The sequence below is a fragment of the Benincasa hispida genome, chromosome 11, assembly GCF_027475165.1.
Source record: "Benincasa hispida cultivar pf3 chromosome 11, pf3_genome.v1.1, whole genome shotgun sequence".
Taxonomy (NCBI): Eukaryota; Viridiplantae; Streptophyta; class Magnoliopsida; order Cucurbitales; family Cucurbitaceae; genus Benincasa; species Benincasa hispida.
Window position 1 is genome coordinate 85,943,703 of NC_143488.1, and position 22,680 is coordinate 85,966,382.

Sequence of the window (22,680 nt, forward strand, 5' to 3'; positions counted from 1 at the left end):
TTTTTTTTCTTTGAGAAACAAACTTCTTAATCACTCCAAACCCAAACTCCATAAACCTAATCCTCTAAACACAAGTTTTAAGGATATTTATCTAGACATATTTTTCAGTGATTCGATAAGATTCCTTTCCTAAGAGAATTTTGATTTAGATGAATATTTAAATATTCCGTCTAATAAAATTCTAAACTTTTTAGTTTCTATCTATTGAGGATCTCACATTAGAAATATCTAAGACCTTTATAATCTTCATAAGATAGATGAGCTAATTATTGCCAATTGGTTTTGAGATGAAATCCTATGATATCTAGTATTATACCAAAAATCATCCCTTTCACGAAGACATGACCGATTAAACTCGATAAAAACATCCTGGATTCTTCGGAATCCCATTCTTTTTATTTAAAACAAAAGGTTACAAAGCTGGAGAAGATTACAATTGTAGCACAGTGAAGTGCAATTTTTGATGCAGAAATTAGGTTGGTTGTTCTTGTCGAAAGTCGCGGTAGATGTGCCATTTCTGATATCTTTGAGGCCCTGGTAAAACAGGTCTAAGTCGAGGTGCACTTGTGCATTCTGAACAACAACATCCTCTCAACTCGTTCACACACTCTCTACAGCATCTGAAACCAAATCCCATAAACTCATTCCCATATCAAAGCCATTTTGCTTTGGATTTATACCAAAGAGACAAGCACCGATGATCCAAGAGAAGGAATGAAAACTTACAGAAATAGTAGATTGCAGTCAAGATTCGCACAATTACGATGCCTTAATTGAGAAACCTGGGAAGTACAGATATAGCATCTGGCAAAAGCATTATTTGCAGAAAATTGAGGGGTTCTGCATGATTCAGCTTCAGGGTTGTAGGCAGATGGAGGGAGTGAGAGCCGCGAGTCAAACACGAACAAATTTCCAACCCATTGCTCGCTACCTTCATCTTTAAGATAATTAGAGACTCCACCTTTTAAGGTGTAGAGGTTTTGAAACCCTCTTTCCCTGCCACAATGTTAAGAAAGAAATAATCATATCTTTGTGCCACAGGCCACAACACCACCACATCAACACTGTGCCTATGATGTCTATCATATTCATAGTGAATAGGTTGATGGTACAGATTACTCACAGTTTTTTCTTTTTTTGGAAAGAAAAGATAATTTTTTATTGATTAAATGAAAAGAGACTTTACTCAAAATACAAGGATACAAAGCGAAGAGCCCGAAAATTGGAACAATTGAGAGGACCAAGCACTAGAACAAAGAATAGGCAGAAAAATAAAAGTCCCCAATTAAGCAAATATTTTGCAGAGAAAAAATCCACATAAATCTTAGAACGAGAACCTAAATAAGAATTGAATCATCTTGAAGCTTCAAAACGATTGAGCCAATGGAGGGATTATCGTGGAAATCCCATTGAATCCTCTCGAACCAAAAAACTCAATCGTTAGATGAAAGCTTTCTTCCCAGGCATAACACTGAAGTTACATCAATAATATATTACTGGCTGAAGTTACATGAATATATGAAGGCTTCTCACTTTTTGGCAAGACGACAACTACACAGAAATATGTCAAGTACTAGTTTGAAAAGAGTGGGACTGGGAATATTCTCAAGGAATATTAACAGTTGCATGATTCTAATTACTGAAGTGACTATAGATCTAGTTAGGGAGTTGGAGATCAGGCATAATTTTGTGAGTGAGTAATCTTGGGGCAGAGATAACCCTTTCAAAAGGCTACTATCCATGCAAGTTCTCTTCATATCACAATAGAATTTCGAGTCATTTCCTTATAAACCGGAATCCTATCACAATATCAATCAACGTGTGTAAACATTATGAGGATTTGGCCATGGCCAATGAAAGCTGTATTTTTGTAGAATAAGAAAGTAAAACAGAAATGAATCATATAACCTACATGTTCCACTTGAACACCGATTAAAATAGGAGAATGATCCTAACTTCAACAACAATTAAAGTTGTTTGTCAATTATCAAGCAAAAACTAATGAATGCAAGTGTGCACTGTATCAACTATCCATGTTTGATCTGAAGAAGGTAGAGATATGCAAATTGAGTTACCTTAGAATTGTCGAATATACATCACAACGGATACCGCCCGTGCAATACATCAATACCTCTGTCTTTTCTTTGTCAACATTTGCCAATGGATCAGAAGCAGCATCCTAAATAAACATAGATAGGGCAAGGCAGTAAAATTAACAAACAGAAATCACCACGGTTCCTAATTAAAGCTCCTCAAGTTATCTTTCTTTCTTTCTTTATTTATCCCAATCACAGAGAACACAGAGAACAAATACAAAAGAAGACAGTTATCCCCTCAAAAAGTAGGGGGGAAAAGGCTGTCTTTTACTAAAAGGATGTCAAAAGATGTACTCAACATCAATAGATTGAAATAATGACATCAACTGAAATCCAAATACAACAAAATTTATTCTGAAAATTGTTATAAATGAAATCAGTGACGAGGAAGAAAAGATAGATATGAGCTTAAGGAATTATGCTAGGATTTAATTTTGCAGGAGCTGTTGCTTTTGGTGACTGACTGACTTAACGTCAACTCTTACAACATGTTGCCCAGTTGACTTACCTCAGTTTGGGATAAACCAAAGGATGTGTACCTAAAGCTGTCCATGGTAGGCCGCTGAGCACCTTGGAAATGACCGATATCCCACTCATATCCTGAATATATGCAATTAAAAAGCAATCAAAAGTTATAACAAAGTGAAGTGAAATCAACACTGCAACCAAAATGACGTGCACCTAAAGCTGTCCCACAACCCTCATGGTCTGCCTCCTAGGAAACCAGTTGTGGGTAAGGTCCAAAAACATCTTACTTCCATGTCTCTAAAGGGGGCAAGCATACTCTTATTCAGTCTGAGTAAGCGACATTTTGACCTTCTTTCATTCTTACAAGCAAATATTTTTTTTATATAACAATTGCTTTTCTATACGAGGATCCAAAAGAAAAAAAACCCACAAAAACCCCACTAAAGAGAAGATTTCCAGCTGGGTAAAATAAAGCCTAGAGAATAATTACAAAAGACCTTCAAAACCGAAGCCCAAAGAGAAACATGAAACCTCACCAAAGACCTTACCTCGTATAGTCCCTCTCCACACCCCTAAACACACGATTATTCATTTCCCTCAAAGATCTCAAAATAAAGCGCACACACCCCACAAATCACAGAAAACTACCTTTCTCTTTGAAAGGCGAACAAAGGAGGAACTCCTCGATCCTCAACCACACATCCTTTTGGCAAGCAAGCGAAAAATTAAACTCCTGCAAGAAATTGTTCCAAACGGATCTCAAAAACCCGCACTCTCAAAGAAGATGATCCAGGTTTTCCTCCCCCTTCCGACAAAGGATGCAACAAAAAGGACCCATTAACGAATGCATCTTTCTCAAAATCCTATTCATCGTATTCACACGACCAAGCAAAACTTGCCAGGAGAAGAACTTAACTTTCTTAGGAATCTGAATCCTCCATAAATCATCAAAGACCGTCTTAACAAGACTCATTTTGTGGCTGGTTGGATCTAAATATATTGAAATATAATTGTGAAGAAATACAAGATAACCCAAGTATTAAGGAACTTGGAACCTCCTCTTGTGTGACACACTCAAGCCCTAGACCACTCCGCAGAATTCTCTAACTTCCTCACTTGCCCTCCTATTTATAACTGTTAAAAGAGAGAGAGAGAAAGAGAAGACACAAGGTTTACGTGGTAAAGAGTCTCCGTTTTATTAATTTTTTACCTAATGTGAGAGGTACAAGATGATTCTTATTTATAGGCTCCAACAAGCCTAAATACAGAAAAGGAAAGAAAAATTGGGTAAAGTAAATAACTATAATACCCCTAGGACTATAATACCCTTAGGACTATAAATAACTACAATACCTCTAGGACTATAAACAATCAACTAAGTCCCTTATTTCTAACACTCCCTCTCAAGTTGGGGCATAGATATCAATCAGACCCAACTTGCTAATGCAAGAGTCATAATTTTGCCTGAGTAACCCTTTAGTGAGAACATCTACAACTTGTTGATTTGATAGAATATGTGGAATACAGATACTGTCATTGTCCAGTTTCTCTTTTATAAAGTGTCTGTCAATCTCCACATGTTTCATTCGATCATGTTGTACTGGATTATTAGCGATGCTTATAGCAGCTTTATTATCACAATAGAGATTCATAGGTTCACACCATCTTAATGAAGATCAGATAGTACTTTCTTCAACCAGATTTCTTCACAAATTCCTAAACTCATAGCTCTATATTCAACCTATGCACTACTTCTAGTAACTACAATTTGCTTCTTACTTCTTCAAGTAACCAGGTTACACCACATAAAGGTACAGTATCCTCAGGTAGACTTTCTGTCAGTCATTGATCTGCCCAGTCAGAGTCAATATAGGCCTCAATACATTTCCTGTCAGTTTTTATGAACATTAGACCTTTACCAAAAGTGCTTTTCAAATATCTCAGAATTCGATTCACAACTTCCATATGCTTTTCATAAAGTGCCTGCATAAATTAACTGACAAGACCGACAACATAGGAAATGTCTGGTCTGGTATGTGATAAGTAAATTAACTTACCCACTAGACGCTGATACCTTTCTTTATCAATTGGAACTTTATTAACAAAATCTCCCAGTTTAGCATTGAATTCTATAGGAGTGTCAGCAAGTCTACATCCAGTCATACCTGTTTCTTTTAACAAGTCAAGTATACTTCCATTGTGAGACAGAGATTCCTTCTCTTGATATGGCCACTTCTATTCCAAGGAAATACTTTAAATTCCCAAGGTCTTTGATTTCAAACTCGTATGCCATCTTCTTTTTCAGTTTGGTGATCTCATCAATATCATCTCCTGACAAGACAATATCATTCACATACACGATTAGGACAGCAATTTTCCTAGACACTAACCTTTTTGTGAACAATGTATGGTCAGAGTGTCATTGAGTGAACCCTTAGGACTTAACAAAGGTAGTAAACCTTTCAAACCAAGCTCTCGAGGACTACAAGGACTTCCTAAGTTTACACACCTAATGATCAAACTGAGCTTCAAAACTTGGAGGAAGGCTCATATACACCTCTTCTTCTAAATCACCATTTAGAAAGGCATCTTTCACATCAAGTTGGTGGAGAGGACAATCTTTATTTACTACAACAGAGAGAAGAATCCAAATCGTGTTTAACTTCGCTACAGGAGAGAGTTTTTGAATAGTCTACCCCAAGTAAACCCTTTTGCTACAAGTCTGACCTTGTACCTATCTAAAGTACCATCAGATTTATACTTTAGAGTGAACACCCACTTGCACCCAACTATTTTATGTCCTTTTGGGAGAGTAACAAATCCCACGTATTATTCTTTTCAAGAGCTCTCATTTCTTCCATAACGGCAATCTTCCACTCTGGAATCTCCATAGCCACATGTATGTTTTTTTGTATTGTTGCTATGTCAAGACTGGCAGTGAAAGCCCTGAACTTAGAAGACAAATTACTGTAAGATAGAATGCTATACATAGGATACTTAGTGCAAGACCTGGTGCCCTTTCTCAAGGTAATTGCCATGTCAAGAGAGCATCATAATCCCCAAGTTTGTCTGACTTCTCATCTGCTTTCCCACCTGTAGTAGGATTCTGATTACACGTTTCAGGTCGAGGTAGAATTTCACTCTCTTGTGTTTCTGTTGTATAGTCGCATCACTGTCTGCCACCCTGTTATTTTCTAGAACTAACACATCAGTCCTGTCATTCTCAGTTACATCCATAATATCATCCTCAACACACAAATCGTTATTATCAGGAACACACTCAGTAGTACCTTGAGCTTGTTTTGGTTCAGATTCATGAACCGAAGCCGACAGAACAATCGGGGACTCAATTTCCTTTTGAAGATTCTTCCTGTAGTATGTTAGCGAAGGGACCTGTTTAGTAGGTAGAACAATGTCATGGGAACTCAAAATGAGCTCATGAAGATTAATAGGGACTGAGGATGTTGACCAGTTAGTCTCTTCACTAGTACTCTCCTCCTAAAGATGACTAACATGGAAGAAGGGTTTATCCTCAAGGAATGTGACATCTATGGAGATAAAGTTTTTTCGGAAAGATGGATGGAAGCATTTATAACCTCGCTGGTGAAGAGGATATCCAAGGAAGATACATTTCTGAGCATGAGGGGTAAACTTAGTTTGATTAGGGCCATGACTATGGACAAAGACAGAACACCCAAAAACTTAGAGAGGAACATCAAGAATGAGTCATGTGGTCGGGTACGACTCCTTGAGGCATTCAAGAGGGATTTAGAGTTGGAGAACATGAGAAGGGATTCAATTAATAAAATGAGCTGCAGTAAGAACTGCATCTCCCCACAAATAAGATGGAAGAGAGGTAGATAGCATGAGAGATTGGGCAACCTCGAGGAGTTGACGATTTTTCCTTTTAGCCACTCCATTCTATTGAGGTGTACAGGCACACAAACTTTGGTGAACAATGCCTTTGGAAGACAGAAATTCACGAAGAGTATTATTGAGAAATTCAAGACCATTATCACTTCGAAGAATAGCAATTTTAGTATTGAATTGAGTCTCGATAGTGGTGTAAAATTGTTGAAATATCGACAAAACCTCTAACTTGTCAGTGAGAAGAAAGACTCACGTAAGACGGGTATGATCATCGATAAATGCCACAAACCTGATTTTCCTGAAGAGGGTGGTAACACTAGAGGGACGGAGAGAAATGAGATATATGGTTAGAGAGAAACAACATACTATTTAGAGGGATGGAGAGAAATGAGGAGGATTTTTTTTTACAAGAATCAACAACTTTCAAAGGAGGATGTTTGAGAATTGGTCAAGCTTCACGTTTCTCTTTCGGCATTGATTATTAAGGTTTTTAGTAATTACCCTTTAGGTCTCATTTTGCTCGATTGGAGCCCATTTTTGTTTTAGTTTGACTCGTTTTGATTGCATTTTTTTAATATTCTCCTTATATTCTTTCATTTTTCTTTTCAATTAAAGTCTAGTATTTCATCAAAAATATAACAAAAATGCAACTAAAATGCCCAAACACCAAAGTTATTGGAACAAAGCATCTTTGTCTTAGTTCCTCAAAATCCATCAAAGAGTTGTTTCAATTTAATTTCCAAGGAAAGAACTGAAAGTAAAAGAACTCTAGTCAAGGAATGGTAGCCCAGGACTCTACCAGGCCTAAAGTAACTTTGATGAGTATATTAATTTCATATTGTTACTTCCGTATTGAAGGGAACATGGAGAAAAATATTACTTTCAGGGAATATTTAAATATATAATCACTTTTACAAGAAAATTGAGTGACAAAAGATTTTACACGTACCATTTCTAATATCCAATAAAATATAATTTGTATCGCTATTGTTGTTCATTGTTTCCAACCTTTCTCTCCACTCAGATGGAGTTAGAGGAGTTGCTCGCTTTGATGGGTCAAGTAAGGGAAGATGTGAAAATTCTCCTTCCAACTGAGAAAAAGAAAGCTTACAAGTTAGCAAATTTTCTCCTCACTCCCCACGGATCAACAAATTAGAGCTAAGTCATTCAAATAGTTGTCTTGTACAGTAATTTTAGTAGTAATAGAGCAACTACAGAAGAAAAGCAAAAAAAAATCTACAAAGCGTAGACAAAGTCAAAAGAGAAAGGAAAGAAGAAACAAGAAACAACAAAAAACAGAACCTAACCGAAGAACAAGGCAGAAGAAAACAGCAGAATAAAGAAAAAATAGCCCAATAAGCTACAAGAAAGCCCCCCAATTGCTACAAATAGCTTAAAAAGGGTCTAAAAATGAGTATTGAAAATGAGCACCTACAAGGAGCTTTAATCTTGATAATTTTCAAACGGTTTAACCATGAAGAGGAACTATCTTAAAAATGGTCAGGTTTCTTTCCAACCAAAGCTACAAAAGGATGGCTCACATAATTGCTATCCGTAGGATATTGAAAACAAACAGTTTGGGTACTCTAGAAAGAGGAGGAGGGGGGGGGAGGAACTAGAACTGAAGCTCAACAAAGGAAAAAGGTAGGTGAGATAACAAGACTAAAGGATAGAAGGGGTGCAACAAACAATCCAGCGGTAAACTTAAACAATGAAATCCATTTTGAAGAAAGTGATTTTACTTACTTGTACAAGTGAGGGCTTATAACGCAACCTCAACAAAGGAAAAAAGTAGGTGAGATAACAAGACTAAAGGATAGAAGGGGTGCAACAAACAATCCGGCGGTAAACTTAAACAATGAAATCCATTTTGAAGAAAGTGATTTTACTTACTTGTACAAGTGAGGGCTTATAACGCAACCTCAACAAAGGAAAAAAGTAGGTGAGATAACAAGACTAAAGGATAGAAGGGGTGCAACAAACAATCCAGCGGTAAACTTAAACAATGAAATCCATTTTGAAGAAAGTGATTTTACTTACTTGTACAAGTGAGGGCTTATAACGCAACTTCAACTTTGGAAATGCATGGCCATTTATTGCTGGAGAAACTTGAACTAGGATATCGGAAAATCTGGGATCTTCTCTTAACCAGTTAGCATAAGCAAGAGCATGTTTTGATGGCCCACTGTACTGAACCAACAATTATATGATTAGCATCCAAAGAAAAACAACAATAAATAGAAAATAAATAAGAGATGATTAATGATTAGAATGGATTGAAAAAGTAAAACTAGTGCCATTAGGTATTTGATCTTGGTGTTTAAGGTTCAAAGATTGACATAAAATTATTTAGCCAGGATTACAGAATAATATTTCACCTGTTTATGCATATTACTGTTAACAAGCATCTGAAAATATGGAGAATTCAAAATGAAAAAACAGATACGAAGCAAAAAGATAATAAAGAAGCTGCGAGCCTGCAAGTTGAAATGCCCACAAATATCAATTTCCAGCCCTTCTGCAACACTCAAACAAACGAGAAATGCTGCTACGGTAAATAATATTAGAATATAACCTTGAGAGACAAATCAACTTTCTTTGCACTTTAAGTAATGATATATAACTTAACTATGACATGTGACCATGAGAAAATACATATATGATTCGAAAATGAACACTTTGGTAAATTGTTACTGCAATTCAATCCAAAACTGATTTTTACATTTGCAAGATGGGGAATTGGCCCATTACTCTTTTAGGAATGCCCTTGGGATGAAACTCAATGAGATGCTCATCGCGGTTGTATAAGATTCATGCAAGAATAGAAAAGTGAAAATCAACTCTTATCAACTAGATTCTCCATGGTTTGCCTTTGCCATCCTATAATTGACCATGTTCAAGCTCCCTCGAGGAGTTTCTATAGATAGGCATGTGAATGACTCTCATTCAGAGAATCAGGAAAACATGGAAACAATGAAAATACCATTCGGAACACAATACCTGTGCGTTAATTCCTTGTTCATTAAGGTAGACTCGTCCATGTATATCCAAGTCCTAAACAAACCAGATCGTACATAAGTACATTACAAGTTTCGCTCATAACTAATTACCCAAATCACCATTTCTAAATTTTGTGAAGAGAAAATGCGGATTAAATATACTTGGAGGAAAGAAGAATAAAACTAGAAATTACCCTCATGAAGTAGAGATGCTTAGAGACCTCAGCTTCGGGATCTTCAATGAACACAAAATGGTAGAAATTAACAACTACAAAATCTTCGTCCGAAGTATCGGGAAGAAGCTGACGATGTTCCTCGTTTGGGCCTAAGTTTGATAGAGAGACCGAAAGAAAGGTGTTGGGTTGAGTTAAAGGGGCCGAGGAAACTGCAATTTGCCTTGGCTTCCATTTCCGGCGATGAAACGGAACCTTGATGGCGCTAATAGTGAAACCGATAGTACAAAAAAAGGTTGGTCTGTGGATAAGATTAATTGTAGCCATGGCCGCCGCTTGAGTACTGTTCCACATCGTCAGTTACAGTGGCAACGGCAGCTGCAGAGTAATTGGAAGCTACAGAGCATTCCCATAGGAATGGTGGTCGTTTCACTTTGCTCAATCTCCAAAAAAAAAAAATTAAAATATTGGTCATTGAATTTTTTGGAATTTTCAAAATAATAATAATCAAGAAAACATATTAGTCTTCGAAATTGCTTCTAATTAATTCATTTTAATTGAGACGTGGAGGTTCAAATTATTCGAGGGTGGAGCTTTAAACCTTTAAGAGGTATTTGGGGGTAAAGACTATAATAATCATTTCTTGCTACAGTAAATATTATTTTAAAATACGTAATTAGCTACAGTCAACACTATTTTAAAAACCCCCATTTGCTACAATATTTACTATTTGCTACAGTTTTTACTATTTTGCATTTTTCATTTTTTTTATAATGTTTACTATTTCTTTCTCAAACTAAAATAGTTTACACTTCAAACACATACTACTATAACTCAAACTAAAATAATCTACTATCACACCCCTTCTCGAATTACCCTCCTAATCCGAGAAGAAGTGTGAATACAACAATTGTCAACCCTCTTATGATAGTTACTGCCAACATACTTCCATGAACCAACGCCTTTGGTACCTAATAAACATATTATATCTTATAGCGAAATATTACCCCATAGTCAACGCAACTTAACATACAAATTTTCATACAACAAAACACTTATTCACATATATCATAGTTTAAGGGTCCAAAAGTCTATTTACAACAACCATAAAACTCTACCCTGGCTTCCCATAGTATGAACTTAAGACTCAAGCTTAATTAAGACATGATGAGCCACCTGTTGGGTTTTATATCCTGAAACTCATGGTTTGTAAACAATAAAAGTTATTTTGAAAATTCAATAAGTTATTATTGAATATATGAATTGCTTATTTCGTTTTATAAATAAATCCAATAAACTAAAAGATCCATGACTATTACATGAGTACTTGAACTTTTTGTGGAGACATAAAAGTGAATCAAGTTTGAGTAAATAGTCAAAATGATCTATAGTATATGAATAAGGTTGGGTGTCTTTTTCTGGTAACACTATTGGATGCGGTCCGTTCTATAGTTGTTACAAGGAGTTGTAAAGTGCCACAGACGATGTGATCCTAATTCGTACATGTTATGACATAAGGAGTGGGAGCGTCCTATGCAATGGATTTGTACAAGATTGGACCACGAAATCATACACTCTTACTTTATAACGCTATTTACTGTTTAAGACAGACTATTTCAAAGTGATGATCTAGGTAACTTGACCTTAATCCTGAGCTAACTATGAACTCCTGTATGGATTATCCTTAGATTTGCATAGGTGAGGGTTGGTTCAACAGCGCCGGCTCAATAAACCTCCATTTTAGGGGTAAGAACGGGTAGATAGCTGGGGACATAGGGTGCAAAATGGAATTCTCTCCTACCCGCTTTCAGGGATAGTAAAGAGGTTGTTCCCTTAAGTGCTGGCTCCGGGTCTTGAACAAAGAGCCCCACCCTCTCATTGGCCCAAGAGGAACTCGGTTTGTTGATTAGATCATAAACCAATTATTCATTAGAGGATCGGTGAGATTTAAGGAATAAGAGGTAATCTCGGGGGTAAACAGACATTTGACCCAATCGTTATTACGAACAACCTATGAAGGGTTAACTTACTGATCATGGTTATATCAAGTGGACATAATATATCTATAATGAGGGGAATGCAACTATGGGCTTTAGAGGAGTGACTCATTAGTCAACAAATGAGGGTTAATTTGATGTAAAGAGTTTAGCCAATCAATCTTGGATCGTTGGAGCCCATGATCTATAGGTCCACGAGGTCCCCCTACTTGCTCGTAAATGGATTAGCCTTAGAGTAGCATGATAAGTTAATTTGAAACGTTCAAATTAGAATTAAGGGAATTAGTAATTATATAAGATATAATTACACGTTTAATTTTGGAATTAAACAGAATTAGAGAATCAATTAATATTTAAATATGATTTAAATATTAAATTCATGAATAGGGATTCATGAGGTGGAATTTGTGTTGATATTAAATAATTAGAATTAATTACATTATTTAATTATTTATTTTAATTTTATTAGAAAATTAATTTTGTAAAATTAATAAAGTTTTCAATTTTTTAAATCAAATTGATTTTAGAAATCGTTTTGAAATTAGAAAAAATTGGAAAAACACAAATTTGGAAAAGTTGGTTTTCACACTAATCCTACTTGATTTTTTATTCAAATCTCCAAGCATGAGCTGCTCCTCATGCAATCTTCTCCATTGCATGATTGTCCTGCAATAAATAGAGAAGATTGAAGTGGAAATCGGGGATGCATCAGTTGAGTTTTTGCTAAACTTGAGTTGAAGAAGGTGTTCTTCAAGAGGGTGCAACAGTGAGCTTCTTCTCTAAATTCCCTTCATTCAAGCTTATTTTGAGTCTCATAACTCAATCTAAGACTCCAATAGAATAGTAGAGAAGACCTTGAGGTGGTTCACAAGAATATTTGGAGAAGATTTGCAACTAAATTTGAGACTCAAAAGGTTCTACAGATGTATGACTTGAAACCCTCTTATTATTGTATAAGCATGCTTTATTTATAGCCAAAATTAATGAATTAGAATACTTATTGGTCCTTGTTTCTTCCGCTGCATGCTGTTATACTCCTGCACCATCTAATCTTCCAGTTCTCTGAGGTTCTTGAGAAATGACTGACTGAAAGAACTACTAGGTCTCGGGACGTCAACTGCTACTTGGGGGGAAAACATTAAAAAAGGGTAAGTTGAAACTGCCTAATGAGTGACTTCTTTAAAATAAGCATACTTTCATAAACTCATGATATAAACATGTTTATAATAAAACATTTTCATTATCATCCCAGGGTTCGGAAATAAAAACTAGAAAGTATAAAATCATAGCATGTAACACCCTGGAATAAAACTCATCATCATTCCCTGTAAAAAACTTGTACTCCTTTATCTGAACATGCGGGAGAGCCTTTTTGCTTAATCCCTAGTAACCTTAGCTGAGAGAGAGCCCTTTTGCTCGATCTCATCCATAAATCTTACGTGTACGTAGAACTATGTAGAATCCAGCTTACCTTACCATACCTTCAATAGCAAGGATCATTGTATAGTTAGGTACCTTACCATACCTTCGATACCAATACTTAGGAGTAGATTTCATATCAAACATACATGCTAACATAAAAAATGTTGGGTTGTATGTCCTAAAACTCACAGTTTGTAGAGTTAAACATTTTCTATTATCAATAAAGATGTTATTCAACATTTCTTCAATAAAGTTATTATTGAATTTGTAAATTGCACTCGTAAAAACTAAATCCAATAAACTAAGATCCATGGCTATTACATGAGTACTTGAACTTTATGTGGAGACATAAGAGTGGAACATGTTCGAGTAAATAGTCAAAATGATCTATAGTATACGAATAAGGTTGGGTGCCTTATTATAGTAACACTATCGGATGCGACCCACTCTATAGTTGTTACAAGGAGTTGTAAAGTGCTACAAATGAAGTGATCCTAATTCGTTCATGTGGTGACATGAGGAGTGGAGGCATCTTGTGCAATGAGTTTGCGTAAGATCGGATCAAGAAATAAGCCACTTTTACTTTATAATGTTGTTTACTATTTAAGACTATGCTTTATTAGCCAGAATATACTTAAATAAACATTTACCCAAAACCGTATACAATACTTCAGTGGGAGATTAATAACATATACGATATATTGTTCTTAGCTCTCACGTCCCTAAGAGTTCACACCGTGAGATCCATGCAGCGCTTCGTGTCACTTTGGAAGTAACCTCCATTCGGAAAGTGTTTGCATGGGTCAATATCAAGGTGAATAGGGGAAGTAGTTCATAGTAAGTGGGTGAAGGATGTGTGTCAACGTGTCCTGTGGTCTCTTCCATTAGTTTGGACCGTGACAGTCCTATATTGTGCTTGCTTGTTGACTTTATACGATCTATGCTAGTCGTTTTTATGGTGACTATCCCCTCGGAGGTTTGTAACTTAGGATTCGAAACAACTCAAACTCTAGAAATGGATAGAGTCTCTTAGGTTGATTCCCAACTATGGCTCCCCAATTCGGTAGCATCGTTGGGGCCACTAACCTCTGAGATCTAAAATGACGAGTCACACTTATGAGAATTACTAAGTGTTAGTATATTTTAGACCAAAGAAACAATAGCTAAAAGATTTTATTAGAGTATGAGTTACTCTGGTAATAGTGATTAGCTGAGATTGTCTCAATTCAAAGGATGAATAACAGACTGTCCCTTGGTAGATGTTGCTCTAAACCTCTAAAGTATCGTTGCAATAAGAATAATGATAGGTACATTATTATTTTTACTAAACCTGATTGGATAATAGCAATTCACTAATAAAATTTGTTTATATTTTCAGCATGACTAGTTTTTAGTATAATTACTTGCTTCGAGAAGCTTAATGGGGACAATTATGTTATGTGGAAATCAAACTTGAACACAATACTGGTAGTCGATGATCTTAGGTTTGTTTTAACTGAGAATTGTCCTCAAAACCCTGACTCAAACACAAATCGAACAATTTGGGATGCATATGACAAGTGGACGAAGGCAAATGAAAAATCCAGAGTCTATATTCTTGCCAGCATATTTGATGTTTTGGCTAGGAAACACGATGGTATGCGTACTTCTAAAGAGATTATGGAATCTCTGCAAGGGATATTTGGACAACCGTCCTTCTCTCACAGACATGATGCCATCAAGTACGTTTATAACTGTCATATGAAATAAAGGACCTCTGTTAGAGAACATGTCCTGGAGATGATGGTCCATTTCAACGTGGCAGAAGTAAACATAACTGTCATTGATGAGAAAAGTCAAGTCAACTTTATTCTAGAGTCTCTTTCGAAGAGCTTCTTACAGTTCCACACAAATGAGATGATGATTAAAATAGAATATAACTTGACTACTCTTTTCAATGAGCTTCAGACTTATCGATCCCTCTTGAAATTTAAGGGACATGAAACGGAGGTAAATGTTGCCACCACAAATAAGGTCAATAGAGGATTGTTCTCTAGGACAAAGTCTGGCTCTTCTTCTTCTAAGAACAATAATGTTCTGCTGAAAAAGGGTAAGAGGAAAGGGAAAACTCATACTAACCATAAAGGATGGGCTAAAGTTGTAGATAAAGGAAAATGTTTCTACTACAATGAGGATGGGCACTGGAAAAGAAACTGCCCAAAGTACCTTGCAAAGAAAAAAGCCAAACAAGCAAAACAAGGAAACTAGTTTATGAAGAATGCATACAGAAGGTGAGATAATTCTCAGGGTTTTGAACATGAAAGGTTATCTCAGCAAATTAGTGGGAGTTTTTGAAGCTATTATCCGGAGATAAATTCATTATATTAGATAATGTACTTTTTGTTTTTGAAATGAAAAGAAATCTTATATCTATCTCTGGTTAGAACAATTGTACAAAATATCTTTTGACGTAAATGAAGTGTTCATTAGCAAAAGAAGTATTTTTATTTGTTCTACTAGAAAATAACTTATATGTTAAAACCAAAAGGCCAATATTGAGATATTTAAAATGACTGAAATACAAAACAAAAGGCAAAATGGTTTCTTCAAGTGCATATCTTTGGAACTTAAGCCTTGACCACATTAATCTCAATGAGATTGAGAGATTGGTTAAAAGTAGTCATCTAAACTAGTTAGAAGACAAATTCTTACCTCTATGTGAGTCTTGTCTTGAGGTTAAAATAAATTAAAAGATTTTGTTACAAGAAAAGGACTTAGTGCCAAATAACCTTTGAAACTTGTGCATTCAGATCTCTGTAGTTTGATGAATGTCAAAGTATGAGGAGAGTATGAATATTTCATTAGATGATTATTCAAGGTATGATTATGTTTACTTAAATTAATCATAAGTCTGGAGCACTTGAAGTGTTTAAGGTATATAAGACTGAAGTGGAGAACTTGTTAGGTAAAACATTTAAAACACTTTGATCAGATCGAGGTGGAGAGTATATAGACCTTAGATTTCAGAACTATGTGATAGAACATGGAATCCAATCACAACTCTCTGCACATGGAGCCTTAGTAGAATAGTGTATCGGGAAGAATAAATAAAACCTTATTAAACATGGTTCAGTTGATATATGAGCTACGCTCAGTTGCCTAATTAGTTTTGGAGATACTTAATAGAGACTGCTATATACTTTTGAACATAGTTTCCATTAAGAGGATTTCTGAAACTCCATATGAGTTATGGAGATGTCGTAAAAGTTGTTTATGACATGTTAAAAGTTGTTTATGTTATTTTAAAATTTGGGGACGACCAACACATGTGTTGGTGCAAAACCCTGAGTAAATGGACGCCGTTCAAAAGTATGCCTATCCGCAGGCTACCCAAAAAATGAATACTTCTTCAAAGAAAATAAAGTATTTGTATATACAAATGTTGCTTTTCTTGAAGAAGATCACAAGAGAGATCATCAATCTTATGATAAGCTAGTATTGTGTTAAAGTTTCCATAGAAGTTACCGAAAATCAATAAGTGTTGTTGATTTAGCTGTTCTTATAGTAAGAGTTGTTAGAACTAGTCAGATGCATCTTTCTCAAGAGTTGAGAGTGCCTCAATGTAATGGGAGGGTTGTGTGACAGTCTGACCATAACATGGTTTTACTAGAAACTCATGTCATCAATATTTGATAATGGCATCGAGAATCATCTCAAAGAGTTGAGGATATAAGATGCATTCTATATATATTTGAAGTTAGAAATCTGTTATATTCTAAGAAGTTTACAAGGTCCTCACGGCTAAAGTGTTTGAGGGTCACCTAGTGAGGTCTAGGACTACAAGTTTTATAATCTAGGGCCAATGGGAGAAAAACCCATGGGTATATGATGCCTAGTGAAGATAAACCATGGGTATGTGATGCTCTAGTTTATTGAATTTCTCTCCAAAACTCAAACAACTCAACATTATGTAAATACATGTGTTACCACTGGAGTTTTAGTCCAAGTGGAAGTTTGTTGAGTTTTATGTCCTAGAGCTCATGGTTTGTAAACAATAAGCTTATTATGATATCAATCAAGATGTTATTGAGGTTTTATTCAATAAAGTTGTTATTGAATGTATGAATTACTCATTTTGTTTTAGAAAGAACCTAAATCAAATAAACAAAGATCCATAGCTATTACATAAATACTTGGTCTTTATGTAGTGACATAAAAGTGGATCACGTTCGAGTAGATAGCCAAAATGGTCTATAGCATACTGATAAGGCTGGGTACCTTATCCTAGGGATAATATCAAATATGGCCCACTTTGTATTTAGTACAAACGATGTGATCCTGAATCGTTCATGTAGAGACATGCGAGTGAGGGCGTCTTATACAAAGAGTTTGTATAAGACTGGACCAAGAAATAAGTCACTCTTACTTTATAACGTTGTTTACTATTTAAGGCTGACTATTTCACAGCAATGACCTAGGTAACTTGCCTTTAATCCTGAACTAACTATGAACTTCTGTTTATTCGAGATTATCCTTAGATTTGCATAGATAAGAGTTGGCTCAACAATGCTAGCTCAATAAGCTTCCCATTTCAGGGGTAAGATTGGGTAGATAGTTGAAGATATAGGGTGCAAGACGAAATTCACTCATATCCGCTTTTAGGAATAGTAGAGAGGTGGTTCCCTTAAGTGCTGACTTCAGGTCTTGAACAAGGAACCTCACCATCTCATTGGCCTGAGAGGGACTCAGTTTAGTGATTGGATCACAAACCAATTGTTCATTAGAGGATCAATGAGACTTAAGAAGCAAGATGTAATGTCGGGGGTAAAACAGTTTTTGACCCAACAGTTATTACGAACAATCTATGAAGAGTTGACTTACTAATTATGGTTATCGAGCGGATAGAAATATATCTACATTGAGAGGAATGCAACTACTGGGCTTTAGTGGAGTGACCCAGTTGTTAACAAATGTTGGTTAATTGGGTTAAAGAGTTTAGCCAGTTAATCTCGGATTGTTGGAGCCCATGATCTGTAAGTCCATGAGGTTCCCCTACTAGCTCATATCGAACTAAACCTTAGAACAGTGTGACGAACGAATTTGAAGTGTTCAAATTCGACTTTTGAAGCAAAGCGTTAACTATATATGATATATTTAACCTAATGTTTAATTGTGAATTAAACATAAAGAGAGAGAAAATAGGAGATATTTAAATAAGATTTAAATATTAAGATTATTAATAAGGATTCATATTGATTGGGATTAGTGTTGGATTTAATAATAATTTAAATTAATTAAATTTTTTTAATTAATTATTTAATATTAATTTAGTTTTAAAATTAATTATTAGAATTAATTTTGAAATTAAATGAAATTGGTCAAAATTGCAATAAAAGTCAAAATAGTTGACTAGGTCAAATTTGCATTAAAAGTCAAAATTGTTAACTTGGTAAAAAAGTGCAATGAAAGTCAAGATGTTGACTTTTGACTTTGAAAGTCAAAAAGTCAAAATTGTTGACTTTGGACTTTGAGAGTCAAACTTTGACCTTTGACCAAGTTAGTTGAAAAAAAGTCAAAATTGTTGACTTTGGACTTTGAGAGTCAAACTTTGACCTTTGACCAAGTTAGTTGAAAGATCCAACAATTTTGAGTGGGAAATTCCAACATTTGCATTGTTAAGTTTTGTTTTCAATAAGACTCTTGCCCCACTAATCCCAATTTGAGTTAGTGGATTTTTCAGTGTCAAATTCTCATCAAACTCAAAGTTGCATGTTTTGTATGATATGGCCTTTAGAAGGAAGAGTTTTATGATTTCTAGCTCTCTTAGCCAAGTGGATTTTTATAAGATTATTTGATAATCTCAAACTTATTTCCTCTCAAATTCTTAATTTTTTCTTCTCCAAATTAGTCACTCACTGGATCCCACTATCTCGTTCTAAGGCTAGAGAATAGTCGGAAAGATTCTCGTAGTGATCTATGAACTGTTCATGAAGAGATTGGAGCTGATTTGGAGAAGATTTGAAACTACAAAGGTTATATATCTTCTTTCCCTTTATTCTCAATTTAATTGCATACTTATTCTTTGAAATTAAACTAATTAGAGTTCTTTAGATATGTTATTTCTTCCGCTGTGCATGTGTTCGTTCCATCATAAGTGTTATTATATGCAAATTCTACCAATTATAAATGTGTACCCTAGCTATCCTTAAACTGTAATGCACAGGCTCTCAACATATCTTCCAAGGTCTGGATCATTCGTTCTAACTGTTCATCCATTTGTGGATGAAATGTTGTACTAAAATGTAACTTAGTACCAAGTGCCTTTTGCAAACTAGGCTAGAACTTCGAGGTAAACCCCGAATCCCTGTCTGATACAATGGATACTGGAGCCCCAAACTAGCTCACAACTCGATCGACATACATCTTAGCTAGCTGATTAAGGGTAGATGTGGCTTTAACTGGCAAAAACTTTGTCATCTTAGTCATTCAGTCTACAACACAAATACCATCATAACCACTGGGTGTCCTAGGTAGGCTAAAAAGAAAATCCATGGCCACATGTTCTCATTTCCACTCTAGTACTGGTAGTGGGTTAAGTAATCCTGCAGGTCTCTGACACTCGAGCTTAACTTGATGATAGATTATGCATCTATCTACATAAGTGAAGGAAATCAGAACGATGATTTCCGTGAGCAGCGGAAGCAAGATTATTCCAAATTACAATCATGAATCAATAATACATTTACAGTCGACTTCAATACAAGCGGTTATGCAAATATACAGAGAAATTACAGCATGAACATCAAATGTACAGAGGGAACTTTACGAACATATGCAAAAACGTCTCCACGCTCCGATATGCGACTCTGATCGAACAACCGCAACCACGAATGCTCGATCTAAACGACTGCAACACCGCATGAACACAACACGAACTCTTCCACTCGTCCTCAATGATCTCATCGATCACGAACTCCTCCGCAACAACAAACGGCCTCCGGAAAACCTCGACAGTGTCGAGTTGAGTCTAACACCACCAACGCAACCTTGGTATTCTTGGTATGAGAATCTAGAGGGTGGGCTCTGTTCGGACTTGGTGTGAGGCAGATGAACGGAGGAAATACAGATCGTGTACACGATTGGGCAAGTGGGAGAAATCAGAGACCTATCGTATAGGTCGATGCCCAATCGTTTAGATAAAGCTATGCGATCGTCTAGCAAAAGTTATGCAATCGTTTAGCTCGACAGACTCTACATGATTGTGTACCTTGGGCCAATGATCGTCTAGCAAAGCTATGTGATCATTTAGTAAACACTGCATGATCGTTTAGCTAACACTTGCACGATTGTTTACCTAGCCTAGCTGTCGTTTAGTAAATCTGTATTTACTTGACGACTTCCGTGAGTTTCTTTTTGCCGGAGAGAAAACTCAAAAACTTTTCAAACTTTGTAAAAAACCTCTTTTTTCAAAATAGGAAACCGATTTCCTTTTAAAACCTCACGGTTACCATGATCAATAACTACTCACTACATTTGGTTATTTAAAAGAAAAAGTATTAATTATCTAATAATTAATATTATTATAAACATAAATGATAACCAACTTATCATACTATATTTATAACCTATAGTTTTAATATTTCATCTCATGAAACATATAAACCATAGTTCTTTTCCTATTCCTTGGTACTTAATATAAATCTCATTTACATCAATCCTCCACTAGATGTATCTCATACATCATACTGATTATATCACATATAATCAAAATATCTCTTGTCAATTTGAACATTTCAAATCAACACCAAGAACTTGATCCTTCAACATGAATCCAAGCTACCAAGGGGAGCTCATGGACTTGTAGATCCGAAGCTCCAACGGTACGTGAATAATTGACTAAACTCTTTAGTCGCGGGATCCACCATCTGTTAACTACCAGGCACTTCACTAAAGACCGACAACTGAACTCTTCTCACTACATTTATATTATGTGTCCATTTTAACCAATGAGCAGTGCGACAACCCTTCACAGATAGCTCGTAAGTACAACTGAGCCAATAACCGTTATGTCCATGTAGTTACATCTGTCTCCTTAAGTACCACTGATCCCTCTAATGAACATAAATCATAGTCCTACTATGACTGAGTCTTCTCTTCCAAAGAGAAGCTGTGGCCACTATGTCCAAGCCCCGAAATCAACTCTTAAGGAAGCAATCTCTCTACTTATCCCTACTTCGGGAAATGAGTGAATTCCATATTGTGGATTGAGTTCCCAGCTCCCAGATCAGATAAGTCCCCAAAAAGGTAGACATGTTGAGTTGGCAATTTGGCCACTCTCACCCATACTAATCAAAGAACCGCCCTCAAAGGTAGGAGTCCACAAAACACTCAGGATTGAGGTTGTGTCACCTATGGTCGTTTAGGTGAGATGAAAGTCTCTAATATCAACGACGTTATATACAGAGTCTAGTCATCTCGTGGTCCAGGTCTTATACAAACTCTTTGTATAGGACACCCCCTGCTCCACGTCTGCACACGAATGGTCAGGATCAACCATCTATAGTAGTTTACAACACTTGCAAACTTCTACAAAGCGGGCCGTATCCGTAGTGTCACTAGGATCAGGTTTCCCACCTTAATTCTTCTACTACAGACCGATTTAGGTTATCACTTAAGGCATGATCCACTTGTATATCACATATACATGCTTAAGTTCACATAAGATAACCAAAGAGTTTTGTTTATTGGATATGAGTAAATGCCAAAATTAAATAACACTTATTTTATTCATTGAACAATGTGCTTCTTTACAAAAAAATGAGACTCCGGGAGAATTAGGACACCAATCCCAACAATAACTAGCTATGTCCTTCTTAATTCTCGGCCACCAATAAGACCTCTTTAATGTCTTGTACATCTTAGTACTACTTGGGTGCATAGCATATGCTGAACTATAGGCCTCTTCTAGCACTGCATTCTTCAATGCTTCATAATCGGGAACATATAACCTGTCTCCCTTCACCAATGCTCCATCCTGTCTCAAAACATATTCTGATCTCTGTTGTTGTTTAACCTCTTCAATCAACTTACTGAAATTAGAGTCTGCTATTTGAGCTCTGATGATATCATCTACTAATGTGGGCTTTACCTAAAAATGAGCTATCATTTTCCCAAATGGCCTACTGTTAATGTTGTATTAGCTTCCTTAAACTCCTGCAATAATCTTCCCCTTAGAGAACTCAACATATCTCTAAGATAGCTAGATTTCTTGCTTAAAGCATCTCCTACGACATTAGCTTTACCTGGGCGATAGTCAATGGTGTAATCATAATCTTTAATCAACTCGAACCATCGCCTTTGTCTCAGATTTAATTCTTTCTAATCAAAGATATATTTTAAACTCTTATGATCTATAAAGATGTGAAATTTCTCACCATATAAATAATGTCTCCAAATTTTCAATGCTAGCATAATAGCTGCTAGTTCTAGATCATGGGTAGGGTAATTACCCTCATGCTTCTTCAGTTGCCTGGATGCATAAGCTATGACTTTACCATCCTACATCAATACACATCCTAATCCCTGTCTGGATGCATCACAATAGGTCTCAAACTCCTTCCCTAGAACTGGAAGGGTTAGAATTGACGCAGTTACAAATCTTTGCTTCAAGTCTTGA

General features: G+C 35.9%; 1 protein-coding gene across 2 annotated transcripts; it reads right to left on the bottom strand.

Moving 5' to 3' along the window:
* Positions 1-280: 280 nt before the first annotated feature.
* LOC120090311 (Rhodanese/Cell cycle control phosphatase superfamily protein) lies at positions 281-10,081 on the bottom strand. Of its 2 annotated transcripts, XM_039047886.2 has the most exons (9): positions 9,628-10,074; positions 9,435-9,488; positions 8,912-8,952; positions 8,475-8,619; positions 7,384-7,525; positions 2,605-2,696; positions 2,076-2,179; positions 727-996; positions 281-620 (listed from the first exon to the last, which is right to left on the bottom strand). In XM_039047886.2, exons 1-9 carry the CDS (start codon positions 9,958-9,960, stop codon positions 473-475), a joined length of 1,329 nt encoding a protein of 442 aa, XP_038903814.1. In that variant the 5' UTR covers positions 9,961-10,074; the 3' UTR covers positions 281-472. The 2 variants fall into 2 exon arrangements, with proteins under 2 accessions (XP_038903814.1, XP_038903815.1); XM_039047887.2 differs by lacking the exon at positions 8,912-8,952 and having other exon boundaries at positions 8,475-8,624; positions 9,628-10,081.
* Positions 10,082-22,680: the final 12,599 nt, after the last annotated feature.

Coding starts and splice junctions, on each gene's coding strand:
- LOC120090311 (XM_039047886.2), bottom strand. CDS start 9,960: ATGTGGAACAGTACTCAAGCGGCGGCCATGGCTACAATTAATCTTATC. Junction 8,953..9,434: donor AACAAGGAATTAACGCACAG/GTATTGTGTTCC, acceptor TGAGTGTTGCAG/AAGGGCTGGAAATTGATATT. Junction 997..2,075: donor GTATATTCGACAATTCTAAG/GTAACTCAATTT, acceptor ACATTGTGGCAG/GGAAAGAGGGTTTCAAAACC.